The 15678-nt window shown below is 39.7% G+C and overlaps 2 protein-coding genes across 2 annotated transcripts in view; one reads left to right on the forward strand and one right to left on the reverse strand.

Annotated features, from left to right (window-relative positions):
* PGM5 (phosphoglucomutase 5) overlaps positions 1-3918 on the forward strand; it is a 68605-nt gene extending 64687 nt beyond the window's left edge. Inside the window, exon 11 of the mRNA XM_009093975.4 lies at positions 2377-3918. Coding sequence (XP_009092223.2) covers positions 2377-2466 — 90 coding nt within the window. The 3' untranslated portion in view covers positions 2467-3918. The remainder of the gene's footprint in view (positions 1-2376) is intronic.
* Positions 3919-9268: 5350 nt separating this feature from the next.
* On the reverse strand, positions 9269-15116 carry TMEM252 (transmembrane protein 252). The gene is made up of 2 exons (XM_009093977.4): positions 12516-15116; positions 9269-10687 (listed from the first exon to the last, which is right to left on the reverse strand). The coding sequence occupies exons 1-2, from the start codon at positions 12788-12790 to the stop codon at positions 10357-10359; spliced, it is 606 nt and encodes a 201-aa protein (XP_009092225.2). The 5' UTR covers positions 12791-15116; the 3' UTR covers positions 9269-10356.
* Positions 15117-15678: the final 562 nt, after the last annotated feature.

Here is a 15678-nt window from a genome sequence, read left to right on the forward strand (position 1 = left end):
AGCAGGTCCATCTCAGCCCTTCCTAACTTTTTGAGAAATCTGATGCATCATTGGGACAAATCTTATCTTCAGCCTTGATTGGAAGAGAGGAAATTGTGGGGAATTTTCTTGCAAGGTCACAAAGAGAAAAATTGCTAATGAGCCAAGAGGAATTATACATGTCTGACAGCTCTGGTACAGTTTATTCCCAAGGAAAAGGCTTTTAATCTGTATTTGCCTGATGTTAGATATCTTCTACTTGATTTATTTTCTCTTGATCATTCCTCCCAACTATTTTTTTAACTTCTGTCTGTGATTACTAAAGCAAGATTCTGATTAAGTCACTTCTGTTAATTTTCAGTTCTTATCTTTTATCTAAACGGTAACATGCCATATGTCCTAAACAGTTGCTAAGAGATAAATGGGCTATTTAACATCCAGAGTAATTTCAGTTGTCACTTAGAGTTGAAATGTCAATAGTAAAGTTTTACAATATCTCAAGTAGACAGAACCAATAAAAAATACTTTTTAAAAAGATCTCCTTGAGATACAGAAGTCTTTCTAGAGGAATATTAGTGATAAATGATTGTTGGCTGAGATTTATCTCTTGCAACTGAAATGTAAACTATTCATGGCAGAGGTAAAGGAATTTTTAAAAGGCATATGTAGTCCTAGTTTCTTATTATTCTGTCCTATTCTTGCCATTCCATATATGATGCACTTTTGCCTTTTTTACGTATATTGGAGGAAGAAAGTTAAAAATTAAATTGAAGTGTGGAAAGACAATTAAAAAAGGACTTTCTTGGTTGAGAAGCATGATTGCAGCAGAGTACTTAGTAGTAATTGGAATCATTTGGCAAGCTAAATTGTTTTTGTAAATGTGTGACACAAACTCATTTGATTCTATGTTTTGTTCCAGCATTGTGTAAAGAGTTGCTTGTGGATTTTTTTTTTTTAAATTCAGAGTGCATTTCTTGCCTAAAAAAGCATGGTCCAGTAAGGTGGGTCAGGAGAGTTGCTTTTTAATTTTTCTTGTACTTTTTAGATTAAATAAGGAAAAGGTTTCTTAGGTGAGTGCTGGTGAACTTCAAATGCTTTAGTCTCATCCAGACCTTATAAATTGGCACATTTTAATATTTACTTTTGCAGCATTTGCTCACAGATGTGAATTTGTGCTCTCCATATTAATCTTCTCTAAGTATATTTGACTTTAATAGACTTGTGTTCTGCTTCAGTGATTATTCAGTAGATAGATATCTACAAATATGGGGCTTTTTTAACAATAACATGTCAGACTGCTCACATTTGTGCATAACTGAGCTTAATCATAAACTCACTTGACACCAATGGCAATCATGGTGTTATTCCATGACTCTGCTTGCACAGTTAGTCTCTTCACTCTTTGATTTAACTGTCTGACTGTTTGCATAAATAAACACCTCATCCTGTCGGAAACTGTCGGGTGAAACAGATTCAAAGTATTGATTATATGGGCTTATAAAAAAAGATATCTGTACATTTCAGCTCTCCAAAATTCTGTTCTATTTCATTTGATTCTCAAACCCAATGTATGTGAAGCTGGAATTAGTTCATTTAAAAGGGACAGCTGTAGAAAATCTCTAGGGGTCAAATAATTAGTTTGGTAAGTAAATATATGAGTCTCTGAAAAAAAAAAATTACACAGAATTCAGTTCTGCCATTTTATCTTTGTGAATCATTTAACTAACTGAAAGAAGATGCAATTGCCATTAAAAAAATAGTGTTTTACTTGATTTTCATGTGCTACTGTCATAGCTGTCATCTGTACTCACCCCTTCAGGTCTATAAATGGCTATTTAATAAGGCCTGTAGTCTGAAACTTGAAAGTTCGCGCTGTTCTGTTGGAATTTATCCTATTAATACAGTTGCATGTGCCGTTAGTTAAAACACACTTCTGTGAATTCTGTTAAGGTAGTTAGTTGTCACAGTACCTTCTGACCCTAAGCTTCACGTATTAAGTGTATTTAGGAAGAAAATATCATCTGTTTGACTTTCCCTCATCAGAATAGAAACAAGTCTACCTCTGTTATTTCTGGGTTGTTTTGTACTGCAGATTGCAAAGAGCTCCACATTTCCTGTTTCACAGAGAGTGATAAGTACAGTGTATATTTACTGTTTCTCCTTTCTGCATAGCTTAGGTATACTCACTTATGAAACACTTTACAAAACATATGCTAAGCATGATACTTCATTGTGTCAAGTATAGCAGCAATTGACAGCATAGCTGTGTCAGTTTTTGATATTGTGATATTGTTATTTACTGTTGTATCATTGTGCAGTTAAAAGAAGGATTTATAAATGTGAAATGTCTTTTGATATTTCTGCTTTATGTAATTTAATGTATTTCTTCATCTTTAGGCTGTGCTGAGTCCTCTAATTGCAATTGCACTGAAAATATCTCAGATTCATGAGAGGACAGGACGAAAGGGACCCACTGTCATCACTTGAAGCCACAGAAGATTGTTAAGCCAGGGCCAAAAGAGGAACAGCAAGGAAGAGACAGACCCTTGTTAAAACTTGTTAGCCATTTGTGCCTTGTATGGTTTTAAAGGTTAGGTGGGAAGAAAAATTCAATATAACATTAAGCATAATCATTTTCATTGATCTCCAAATGAAATAGTGTATTGACTTGTTTTACCTGCAGTATCATAATTTCTGATAACAGTATAACCAAAGAAAGAGGCCTTAATGTTCAAATGTTGTCAGTAATGTTGCCAAAAATGACAACTGCTTGGTTTTGAATTCTATGATAAAAGTTGGAGAAATTTCAGTAAGGGGGAGAGAAGGAGGAGTTGCAAAGCAAAGACATGCTTGGTGAGTATTGTTTGCGATTCTTGTCTCGTTCTGGTAGGTTTCTGAAGAGGTGTACCAAGCATGTCTGAGTTACAGGGCTGTGTGCTAAGCTTTGCACGGGGTGTATTTCCTCCCCTGGCTCCATGCCTCCTTTCAGGCCTCTCCGGTTGCTCACAGATGCACACTGACAGCAGTGTTGTACTCACACTTACACTTGCGCCCGAAGAGGGGGTTTTCCATACATTTTTACCCCGCTTTTAAAACATATCAATGTGTCTTGTGCCTTTAGATTTTCCTTATTTTTTGACTCTTTGGTTGTTTTCCTCCAAAAGGAGGCCTTTGTTCTATAAAGCTGATTTTGTCCTTCCAGCAATATGTCGGGTATGGAATCTGACTGTCTTCCATAATATTCCTCATGTCAGGAGATGATACTGGTGCTTACTGTGTTTGAAAGATAATCTTTGCAAGTTCAGCAATTCTTTAAGGAGTTGCAGAAGTTTTTTTAAGTCTTTGGAATGCTCATGCTCCACTTACCACAAAGTGAGTGAGAGGCAATCAAACCCTAATCAATTGAATAGAAATACTAGTCTGACTCACCCTCTGGACATGGTTTCTATTAGATTCTTGGTAACAGTGGATCATGCAATAAAAATTTGGGGAGTGCAAGAGATGTTCCCGGCATAGATCTGAGAAGGCTGTTGGGGATATGGACATCAGCATTTTTCTGCCTGTGAAATGATACAGCAGTTTTAGCTACAATACTGTGCTCTGAAAAAGAACACAAACACTTTATGCATGTGATTTGCTTGAAAGCTTTGCTTCCTTGGGAACGGTGTGATCACTTGTATCATTCGTCAAGGTGGCTTTGTGCAGCTTGCCTCTTTGCAGTGTATTTCAATTCATTGTGGCTGTCAAATTTTAGTACAATTTATATAATATTGCAGCAAAGGAAATTGTTTAAATTTCTTTCAACACTTCTGTCAGAAAATGGCTATAGCACTTAGTATACAATAAAGAGTAATGCTGTATATCTGTCTTAATACATAATTGTGGAGAAGACACCCTGCACTTTCAAGCATCTTAATAAAGTTGCCTTTATTACAATTACATTATTACTTAATTGGCTCTAAATAAATGAGGTATGTTCTCACTTAGTGTCCTACCTTACCATTAAATGGTCCCACAAACCAAAAGAGATTTTAAGACTTTAGTTCTTTTCATAAAGATTTTTATTTTATATGATCATGACCATGACATTCTCACACAGTTTGGACATCTACTTTATTATGTAAGAGCACTCATCTTCACAGAAACCTTGATATATAAAATATATTGTGATATATATATCACAATATATAAAATATATTGTGTATATATATAAAATATATATACACAATATATTTTATATATTTTTCTATGTGTCTATATTTTATATATATATATATATCTTTATATTCAACATCTCTAGGTGCAGGATAACAATCTCCTAACTAGTAGATCACACACAGTCAAGCATAGACACATTCTGGATTATGACAGTTCAAATTATTGGGTTGTGTGGGGGAACATTCTGAAAATCAGTCCACTAAAATTTCTACAATCTCTTATGCGTTCTCTGATAATGAAATTATTTTTGATCACATAGTGAACTAGCTGTTTATACTATGGAGTTTCACATTTGCCAAACTTTGCTGAAATGAGAATACAGTTTGAAAAGTAAAATATACTGAAGCTTTCAGGATCTGCACTGAATCTTTCAGGATGCAGAGGGAAGACTCAAGAACAGATGAAGATGGAATAAATACACTTGTGCTTTTATCAGAAAGCTGTCACTAGAGCTGCAGTAGATGGCAGTCTACTTTCATGAAGGCAGTCATCATAAACAAAGGGCATGTTTTAAAATCTCTGTATTGACTTTGTCCTGGGCTGGAGAAACATTTGTTGTGCCTGTGTATGGAAATGGAGAAAAGGGCTGATTGAGAAAAGGGTTGTTTGAGTCTGGTTTTGAACAGCTGTCAAACAGCAGACTTGCAGAAGTAGCCTAACTTGAAATCACCATCCCTTTTTTATGGTGATGGGTGATACTGATAAAATGTTACTGGTATTTTCCACCAGTTAACTGCTTTTCTCTGCCAGAAGATGAATAAAACTTTGTGAGGTTCAAGCACAGATCTTTATACCTGAAGTACGTGGGAGAGGACTGTAGTCACATGGAGTGTGCTGCATTTCTTGAGGTCTTTTAATTATTAACATGATAGATGAATATGTGGAAAAAAGCAAGTTATATGAACTTGCAAAAAGATGCAGAGCTCCTAAAACCAGACCATACGTTTAGCAGAAGGAAGACTATTATTAATACTATTCATCTTACCACAGTGTCGCACTGTGACAGAGACCCACACCCTTTTGTGCTATTGTTGGATGAGCAGCTTCCTCCAGTCTGGAAGTTGCAAGATTCCTGTATTATTCAGCTGTGATTGCACTAACATTTATTTGGATGATTCTGTTTCCTAAACCCTCATATTTTCTCAGTTCAGAGATTTGGAAGGCGATATACTACTCACCTGAACCAGAGGATCACAGAATCCTCGAGATTGGAAGGGGCCATCTAGTTCATCAGGACTAAAATCACCTATGTCCCAGATCACAGCAGAGTCAGGTAGAGGAGGCTGCCCAGGACCATGTGTAGTTGGTTTTAATTATTTCCAAGGGCTGAGATGCCAGAATTTCTCTGGGCAACCTGTTCAAGTGACTGCTCCCATAGGGTAAAACAAACAAACAAATCCTGAATAGCAAAACCTTCTGGAGTGTTCAGAAGGAATTTCATGTCATCTAGTTTGTGCCCATTGCCTCTTGTCCTGTCACTGAGAAGAGCCTAGGTCCATACACTTGTTTTCCACCAAGTATTTCTAGAAATCAGTAAGATCCTTCAAGAGCCTTCTCTTCTCCAGACTAGACACTCCCAGCTCTCTCAGTGTATTATCATTTGACAAATTTTCCAGTCCCTTTATGGTTCTTTGCTGGAGGCACTCTGGAATGTTTGTGTGCTTGTTTTTGTGCTTGGGAAGCTCAGACCCAGACCCAGCACTCCACATGTATCTTAACTCTACCAGTGCTTAGCAGAGGGAAAGGATCACCTTCCTCCAGCTGCTGCTGCTGTTTTTTCTGGTGCAACTCAGGATGTCAATTGCTGTGCAGGTGAGTTGCTGGTGAGTTGAAAATTTTTTGTTAAGTGCATGATCCCCGGATCTTTCTCTGTGTAGCTGTTTTCCAGCCCACTGGCTGTAGCATGTATTGCTGTCTGGGCTTGTTCATCCACAAGGGCAGGACTTCCCTTTGTTGAACTTCAATGTTGTAGAAGGTTGTTGAGTTGGTTAAGCACAATTTACCTTTCAAAAATCCTTCCTGATCCTAATTACCTTCTTGTCTTTGGCTTTAGCAATGGTTTCCAGCATTGGCTATTCCATCACCTCCCCAGGAACTGAAGTGAGGCTGACCAGCCTATAACTCCCCGGATCCTCCTTCTTTCAGGGACAGGAGTGATATTTGCTCTCTTACCTCAGGGACCACTTCTGGTCACCCACAGTCTTTTAAAGGCAATAGAGGGTAGCTTGCAATAGCATGACTTAGCTTCTTCAGCTCTGTGCATGCCATCCTAAGTCATTCCACGGATGTCCTGTTTTTTCTAGTACTTCCTGACCTTTTCTTCCTCCATATTTTTCCTCTAGTCTCAAAGGCCTAAAATTCTGGAAGACTGCTTTTGGCAGTAAAGATGGAGGCAGAGAAGGCATTGAGCACCTCAGCCTTTTCTATGTCCTCTTTAAACTCACATAGAAACTGTAGAAGCTGTAGAAGCTTACCCCATTAGCCTTCGCATTTCCCATCTGTTCAGCCCATATAGAGTTATTTTTGCATTTGCTGGGATGGAGGTATGGGAAGGTCAAGGAGGCTGGAGCTGTATGGATGTGTACAGGTGATTTATTCTATACTAGTCATGTCATTGCTGTAGGGCATGGATTTGGGTATAAGAAAAGGCAGAGTGGAAGGAGAGACATTTTTGTTCCGTCTTTACCTGTGAAAGTAAAGTGCTGAACAGAGTGGTGCAGTCAGTGTGGTCTGGGTGGAGCAATGCGAACTGGCTAGGGAGAGTTATCCATCATTGTTTTCCACTGTCTTAGATGTGGGACAAAAACCCCTGGATTGGCTGTGGTAATGTCCACCCGTTTCTTCTTTGTCTCTGGAAAAGCCATGTCGTCCCCAGGGATGCGGTAACACCTGCCATTTTTATCCTTTGTCTCAGGAAAAGCTGCATGTTGCTGGTCATGGTAACAATGGGATAGTTGGACTTCCATAAGCATTTTGGGGTATAATCACCCTCTTTTATATATTGTTATTATTAGTATTGTTGTTGTTACTGTTTGTTTTCCTTATCTTATTATTTTTCCAGTAAACTATTATGGGTCTCAACCCATAATCTCTCCCTTTTTGTCCCTTTCTCACTGGAAGGGGTCAGGGGAAGGGAAGTGTGTGTCTGGAGCTTAATTTCTAGCTGATCTTAAACCACAGCATCACCTCGTTCAGCTCCAGGTGGGCTTTGGCTTTCCTCATCTCATTCCTGCATGATTGTACAGTGCTCTGCATTCCTCCTAATTCAGCTGTCCCCGCTTCCACTTACCATACATTTCCTGTTTATATCTGAGTTTAGTCAGGAGCTCTCTGGCCATCCATGTAGGCCTTTTGCTGCCTTTGTTTGAACTCTGCATATCAGATTGAACGATTCCTGAGCTTAAAGGAGGTGATCTTTGAAAATTAAACAGGTCTCCTGGGGCCAGAACCCATGTGACTCTTCCAAGCAGCTCTGAAGATGTTAAAGTCTGCTTTGCAAACGTCAGTTCCACTCTTTGCTATTCTCCCTCCACTCAAATTTCTGAATTCACCATCTTGTGATGTCTCATGATCCCTACAGCAAAAACCTTCACATGCCCACACATTTCTTCTGGTGTTATAAGTGCCAAGATTGGCTTCTCAGTCACCAGTGTCAGGAAGTTGTGTGACAATGCACAGAATCTGTTCTGTTCTGCAGCTTTAGTTTGACCAGTTCATAACCTTCAGCCCTTCACCAGTTAATATCACTCAGATCATTCACAGCCTTCATTTATTTTAATGTAAAATTTCCAGCTGCTACTCTTGGCAAAGATAAATTCATGCTAATAAATACAATCAAAAGCAAAGTGTTTAAAGCCTTTTGCTGCCTTAAGATTTTTGACATTTTTGAGCTCATTGCCCATGGCATTTTTTATTAAGTTCATAATCATTAGCTGAAAAGAGAAACTTAAAACTAGATTGTATCAAAATATTAGGTATTAATGTGAATGTTCCCCCTACCTCAGTAACTTTTTAGTATCAAATACTTTATTGCATACTGCAGGTTGAAGATGCATTTATCCTCAGTTTCACATTTCTGGATCCATTATGACCCCACAACATCTGCAAAGGGCTGGCACTAAAAAGGGGCACTGCAGGACTCTTGTGGAATTGGGAGAAAGAACTTCCTGGCTGTTCATAAATACATGTAGAAATGCTCTGATTGTGTTTCCTGTAGTAAACCACTCGAAGAGCAAACTTCAGTGATGGTCCTGCAACACTTACTCTTAGTATGACCCAGAACTGTAGTCCCAGCCATTTTCCACTCTCTCGGTCTTGTTTTAATATCACCTAGTGTAAAACTTAGATTTCCACGGGGAAGGAAAAAAAAAAAGCCAAACATGCTGAGGATTTTGCTGTGGGATATCTCCTGGTTAATAAGTCTTGCCTGCTGTGATTGGTGTCTGCACTAATACTTGCACAATGCTCGCTGCCTTCAGAGTCTGGGACTCTGGAGTAAAGAAGCAGGAGATTTTGGAGGATGGATAAGGTAATGGTAGGAGGTAAGGCCATAACGAGGTCACTCAAGCAGATCCTCTCTTTAACTGTTTTGGAAATCATGTGTTGTGTTCCTCTGATTTTTATTGTCCTCTTGGTGTGCTGCTTCTCAGTCACTTTGAAAAATTTGTATCTTCTGTCTCTTTCAGGGACTCTTTTTTTCTCCCTCTGGGTACTTTTTTACATTTTGCATCCCCAACTTGTCCTGAAAGGTTTTTTCTTCCTCTGTAGCTTGTTCAGCCCTTTTTATGCTTCTTTTCCTTCTACTTACAGCAACTGCAGAACTGTGTGTTCTTCCCATAAAGGATGAAATTCTTTGAAGGGCAAAACCGATGCAACTATCAGTTCCCTGGCCTTGGCCATGGCTGCCACCATGGCTTGCATGTACAGCTGTAAAGCTTAACTTGTAGTCTTACAGAATGTGAACATCTGGAAAGCATGATAGCTTTTCTGTTTCACTGGTCTGTTACAAAACCAGGAATAGGTTTTGTAAAGGAGCAGGTTGCCCAGAGAGGTGATTCATATCCCATTCCTGGAAAAATTCAAGGTTAGGTTGGACAGTGCTCTGACCATCCTGATCTAATTGAAGACGTATCTGCTCATTGCAGGGGCTTGGACTAATAGATCTTCTCCAACCTAAACCTTCCAACCCAGAAATAAAAGTTCCATCCAAAGTAAATATTACAAGTTCAAATCTGTGAACCCTCATGAAATTTTTTTTGCCATCTGGAAATACAGATGACAGTGTCCTGGATGAAAATTTGCCTCAGTGATTTTGTGGGAGGAAGGATACATATAACAGAAGAAGGATGAGTCCAAGCCTGTCCTTTTTCTGGTGTTTGTTGTGTAATTATGAAGCCACTTGTGTCAGAAACAGGATACAGAGTCCATTTTTCAGTTCCCACAGTCTTGAATAAGCTGTGACAGAAGCAACTGCTCTTAGAATTGGCTCAGTAGAATCAGAGATGATTTTTCCTCCTGCAATTGATAGTTCCCTCTGAGGAGATGTAAGCATAACCAGAGCTTTCTGTTTGGCAGTTAGGTGGTGTAATTTATTGTGCCCTTATCCTGAATCATGGGCATCTTGTATCATATAAGCAATTACAAGGCATTTGTTTTAAATACAAAGTTTATTCATGAATTCACTAGTAAAATAGCAGTTCTTTTTGCCACCCACATAAGGGCATACAATACAAAAACAATCAGTTGCAACAAATAATCTGCAAATTTCAAGCAAAAGCAAAGTTAATAGGTTTCCCAAGTCAGTTAATGTCTCAAAACCAAAAATGATAGCTTTCTTCTGAAACTCATTATGAAGCACAAATCAAGACTGATAGCACCATGGTGCTTCATTTATCTTGCAGTATAAGAAACTCCTATTGCCAGAGATGGTGACTTCTAGTAGACACAGCCTGAGCATTTCTATCTCTCTGGAGATTAATTCTAATTTGAAATACTGAGCACTTTTACATATCCCTCCAACTCCATTCTAAGTCACAAATGATCAGTATTTTCCCTGTGCAATTTCACCTTAATTAGTGTTACTATTAGGGATCACTGACACAAGTCTTCTCCCAGTTTTCCCTGCTTCGCAGATGCAGGATTTTACTGGCTGCCTGTCTCTCATGTTTTGGCAGGTGTTGCTCTTCCTGAGGTCCTCTGGAAATCTGTATCCTGTTGGCAACTGATTTCTTGCATGAATATATGAGAATTTAACCCCCTTCTGTGGCTTGGGTCTTGGCCAGCTGTTTGCAGTTGCTCCAGAGATAATGTGTATAGTGGTGGCTGTTCCTGCTCATTTGTTTCACTGACAAACTCTGGACTGCTTTCACTGTATGGAGGCGGAGGAATATTGATGAATTCTTGCTGTTTTATTGTGGAGGCAACTGACAGTGGGGAGACCAGCTTTTCAGGATCTATGCTGTCTTCATAAGAGGGAGGATAGAAGTCAGGCCTAAAATAAGCAAACCAAAAAGAAACACATCGTGGTGAAGTGTGATTTATCTCACAGAGCTTGGTTAGATGCTTTGTCTGTTATGTTTCCAAAATTTAGATGAGGATTTTACTGTAAACTGATATCTAAGTGTGTTTAAAGACATTAATATAAAATGTAGGCATAACTGGTATCATTTGCCTTGCCTTTGTAAAAATGTTTTATTAAAACTCAGCTCTCTAAAAAGACAAGACTTCCCCATGAAAATTCCCAACCATGGCATACAAACACTCATGCTTGTGAGTATTTTAACAAGTGATAGAAAAGTTTAATTTGGAAGAAGAATGAGATCAGTGTTCAAAGTTATATATTATTGCAATAACCATTGTTTTCCACAGTTTAAAAATAAATTTGGTGTGTTACTGCTTATCTAACCAAAATTTACTGAATGTTGCTTTTATAGCGCCTTTAGAACACCCATTGTCAGTGTTTCTAGTATGGTTTTCACAACAGTCCATGAAAAGAAATTTGAATTCAGTGACCATGTTAAAGAGTTTTGCCAGGCCTAGTACAGTTTAAGAAACTCTCTCTCTCAAAGCATCAGACTTTGTGAAGAACAAAGTCATGGGGTCACAGAATGGTTTGGGAAGGAACCTTAATGATCATTCAATTCCTGCCATGGGCAGGGCCACCTTCCACTAGACCAGGCTGTGCATCCAACCTCACCTTGAGTGCTTCCAGGGATGGGACAGTTACAGCTTCTCTGGGCAACCTGCTCCAGTGCCTCGCCACCCTCACAGTAAAGCATTTTCCCCCCAATATCTAATATAAACATAACTTTTCCTCCAATTGAAACCATTTCCTCTTGTCCTGTCACTACATATTCTTTTTGGAAGTCCTTGTCCATCTTTCCTGTAAGTTCCCTTCATGTACACAGGGTGCTGTAGACTCACTGGAACCTTCTTGAGGCTGAGTAACTCCAGCTCTCTCAGCCTGTCATCACCGGAGAAGTGTTCCATTCTCCTAATCATCTTCATGGCACTCTTCTGGACCCACTGGAGCAGGTCTATGCCCTTTCTGTACCAAGGATGCCAAATCTGGATGAAATGCTCCAGGTGGGGACTCACAAAGACACAGCCGGGGAGCAGAATGCCCTACCTCAACCTGTTGGTCACACTTCTTTGGATGCAGTTCAGGACACATTTGGCTTTCTGGGCTGCAGGTGCACATTGTGCACATTGCTGGGTTGCACTGACCTACTTCATCAACAAAATCCGCCCCAGGTTCTTCTTCCCAGGACTGCTCTCAAACCATTCTCTGCCCAGCTTGTGTTTGTGCTTCAATTTGCACCAACCCAGGTGCAGAACCTTGCACTTAGCCTGGTTGAATTTCCTGAGGATTTTAAATCGGGGGTAGAATTAGACAATAAAATTTAAGCAGGAGCCATATAATGAATGAGCAGAGGCCCCTTGCATACCTCATCTTCTCCCTACATGAGCGCCCAGCAGCATCTTAAATTGTCTGCTGAGATGAATCTCACTATGCTCCTGTGTGAAGTTGTAATAGCTGCACCTGCTGCCTCCATGCATGGCTTTGGAAGCTTTGGGAAGTCTGAAACTTTCTCTGTTTCATGTAGAATACCTTACCTTAGGTATTGTTTGCATGAATGGCTGTTTGCACATTGCTGCTTGCTCTAGCAAATAAAATTTCAGACTGCAGTTCTCTCCAAAGAAAAATAATAAAATGGCTACAGGATTTGCATTTTGTAAAAGCCTTGTATTTCTTCTTTGTTTTCACAGTATGTTTAAAAAATAGCATCCCTCCCTCCAAGTTCATTTGCAACACATACCTGTCTATGGTGCAGACATGTGGTTCTCTGTAGCTGGGATATCGAATGAAGATGCCAAGGGCCCTGTATGTCAGGACTTCATGAAAAGTGCTCCAGAAAATGCCAGTAACAAGGAGACAGAGCCCCAAAGCTAGCAGGCAATAAAACACTAGCTTGTTGCTCCCACATCTGCACATGGAGGAAAGCTTGGACATGCAAAGTACTCCCAGGCAAATAGTGGAGAAACTGAGTAAGAGCATAAAAAGACGAATGAAAGTAAAAAGACCTTTTGGCATCTTTCACAGAAGACACAGCCCTTTGTTCCTGTCTGCTGTTTGTTTGCTGGCTCTCTCTGCTGTACTTCTCATATTCATGTTGGGTACTTTATATGCTACGGGACCAACTGCCCAATAGACGATTAAGAGAAGCAGGCAGTTTTAACCTACTCATTAACTCTTTGAAGACTTATAAACTCTTTTGAGATTAATTTGTAACCTTCTACCTACTTTAGGAAGGAAGCAGAAATTTCCTGAACCGTCCCTTTGCCACTGTAATCTCTGGAGTGTAAACTTGGACTGCTCCCTTCATTGCTGATTTGCAGAGGTCTATACACTTCACTGCTTATGAACAAGACCTGTATTTGTTAAATTTTACATACTTGACTTTAAAAGAAAAACAACTCACAACCAGCAAAGGTGCTCTTCATAAATCCCCATTAAAAGTTTGAAGGGAAAATATGCTTCATATAAATGCAGACATTGACATGGGAGGGGAATGGGCATGGGTAAAAACTGCTGTTTTCTGAGGGGGGGATGTCATCTCACCTTTTCTCTCTGACTTGCCAAGATAAGCTAGCACTAAAGAATATTAGTGTCTGACAAGTGTCAATCTAGGTTCAACAAAGGATTTACTTCTCTAAGCACTATGTGTTGCCATACAGTACCTTGGTCCCGAGAGCCTAGAAAGCTGACATGAAGCACTTGCATGACCTATGCAGTCCATAAAGGAGTCCAGCACCTCAGACTGGGACACAGGGCAGCCTTGAGGAGTGTTTGTGAGCTCCCAGAAGAAGCAGCAGAAGGCAATACATCTCTTACTGAGCAGATCTCCTAGACATGGAGTTACCCCAAAGATATGCTGGGGTCTGAAGAGCACTCTTAGCTTTGTCTCCAGCTGCCTAACTTGCACAGTCATTATTGGATGGGTATTACAACAGCCAGCTCATGCCTCCCTATACTGGTTTGTAAGGTTCAAGTTGCAAAAACAGCAAAAAATTCAACTTGCAAAAGGGATTGGTGACACAACAAATAGATTACTTCCCTTAAAAGACCTGCTTCAGTGGAAAAGACATAAGGTGGAGCAGATTCCCACCAATGTAAGTTGCCACTCAGCACATGAGCAGGTGGATGTTTCTCAGGGATAGAGTGATGGGGGGGGGGGTGGTGCTGGTCAGGGAAAACTGTGGTTTTTAGATACTGGCTTCACCAAATTCAGGTCTTTAAAAGAGGTGGCCCAGCTGTGACAGAGGAAATCGGTAACCAGAAGGGTAAAGCCATGTGTTGGGAGTAGGAATTCGTGCAGGTGTGAGTGGAGCTGAGAAGGTGAGAGGCAGGTGGAGCACAGTGAAATGGTAGAGTCAGTGCTGCTGGATGCCCACTCAACAGCAACAGCTGCCCTTTCAGAAATGTAACTGCAAAAGTGTACTGTGACAGAAACACATTAAAATAAACTGTTTCAAAAGGCAAGTAATTTACATCTGTCTTGCCTAATATGAAGCCCACCAGTTCATCTTCCTTCTGCTGCAGGACTGTTTACCAGGACACCTTTGCTTCATGCTCTGTTGTTTCAAATATTAATGAATGCTCTTCCTTCAACTTGTTTTCCCATAGGTTAACAGATCCAGCTGAATTTACAATAATCTTTTTTCTGTATAATTTCTACTTTCTACATATCTGTTAAACATACTTTATTTTACAAAATACTTTTATTACTTCTGGGTTTTTTGATGTTTCAGATCTTAACGCACCTAAATAGAAATACTGAGTTATTAATGACTGCTATCTAAAGTTCAGTTAATTAATACAATTCACATCTTCTGTAATGCTACTCCTTCTGCTACAGGACAGTATTTATGAAAGAATTATGTTGATAAAAATAATTTTTACTTCTTGTTTTCTGTATAGATCTGGACTCACTTGCCTGTTTGGTCATTGAAATTTTTACTTGGAACATTATAGCATCATATCTGTGGTGATAAAGGATTAGTTAAACGTTACAGGAAAACCTGGACAGGAAACTGTATTTTCTCTATGTGAAAAAAAATCTAAGAATTCAAATACACTCCCTCTCTATACTAGGAAAAGAGATAAAAAGGGACAGTCTGAAAAAATCCTTAAGGAGGAAGTCAAAAAGATTAAATAAATGCTGTAACTCTCAGAAGAATCAAAAGCCAGTGACTAGGCTACACCTCACTTAGAGGGAAGAACTGGATAGCAGGATAATCTTTAGCCAAATAAAAACTAATTTTCTATGCCCGCCAGTTCCCTTACAACCCTAAGAAAGGAAAGAGAAGGCAAGACCTGTCAGTGGCAGCTGCTGGCTCCAGAGGATGACCAAGGCAGAGCCAGCCCGTGGGGAGGGAGCAGGCCTGTGGGGAGGCTGAGGGGTGCTCTGACCAGAGAACAGCTGGCTCAGCACTGCCCAACAGCTGGGGGTGGGGGTCACAGACAACGAGGGGTCAGTCCTTGCCATGCTGTGGGACAAGACAACACACATAGGAGCCCCTTCTCTGGGGAAGATGGTTATCTGCCTCATGTTTTGCATTTGGAGATTTGCAGGGTCTTTTTGTAGGCTGTAGAAGTTTGGAGATTTCTCCAAGAGGTCAGTTTTATCCATGGCAACAAACTATGGGTAGATTATCCTTGAAAACAGCACCGATATCTCAGCCAGCAGGTATGTAAGGGAAAAGGTAAAATAAAGGTGACAATAACACCATAATGCTACTTAATTATCAAGGTTCCATTATTTTTCTTATTTTCCATCACTTCAGATGTTATGTATTGTTATTCTTGGCCTTTTCCAATTTCCCTAACATTTTGCAGCTTGATTGTTTTATTGGCAGTGAGTGTCTTGGACTACATCACACTGGATGAGCAGATTTCCTATTTCTCTTACAAAACAGGAA

Source organism: Serinus canaria, chromosome Z (genome assembly GCF_022539315.1).
Source record: "Serinus canaria isolate serCan28SL12 chromosome Z, serCan2020, whole genome shotgun sequence".
Lineage (NCBI taxonomy): Eukaryota > Metazoa > Chordata > Aves > Passeriformes > Fringillidae > Serinus > Serinus canaria.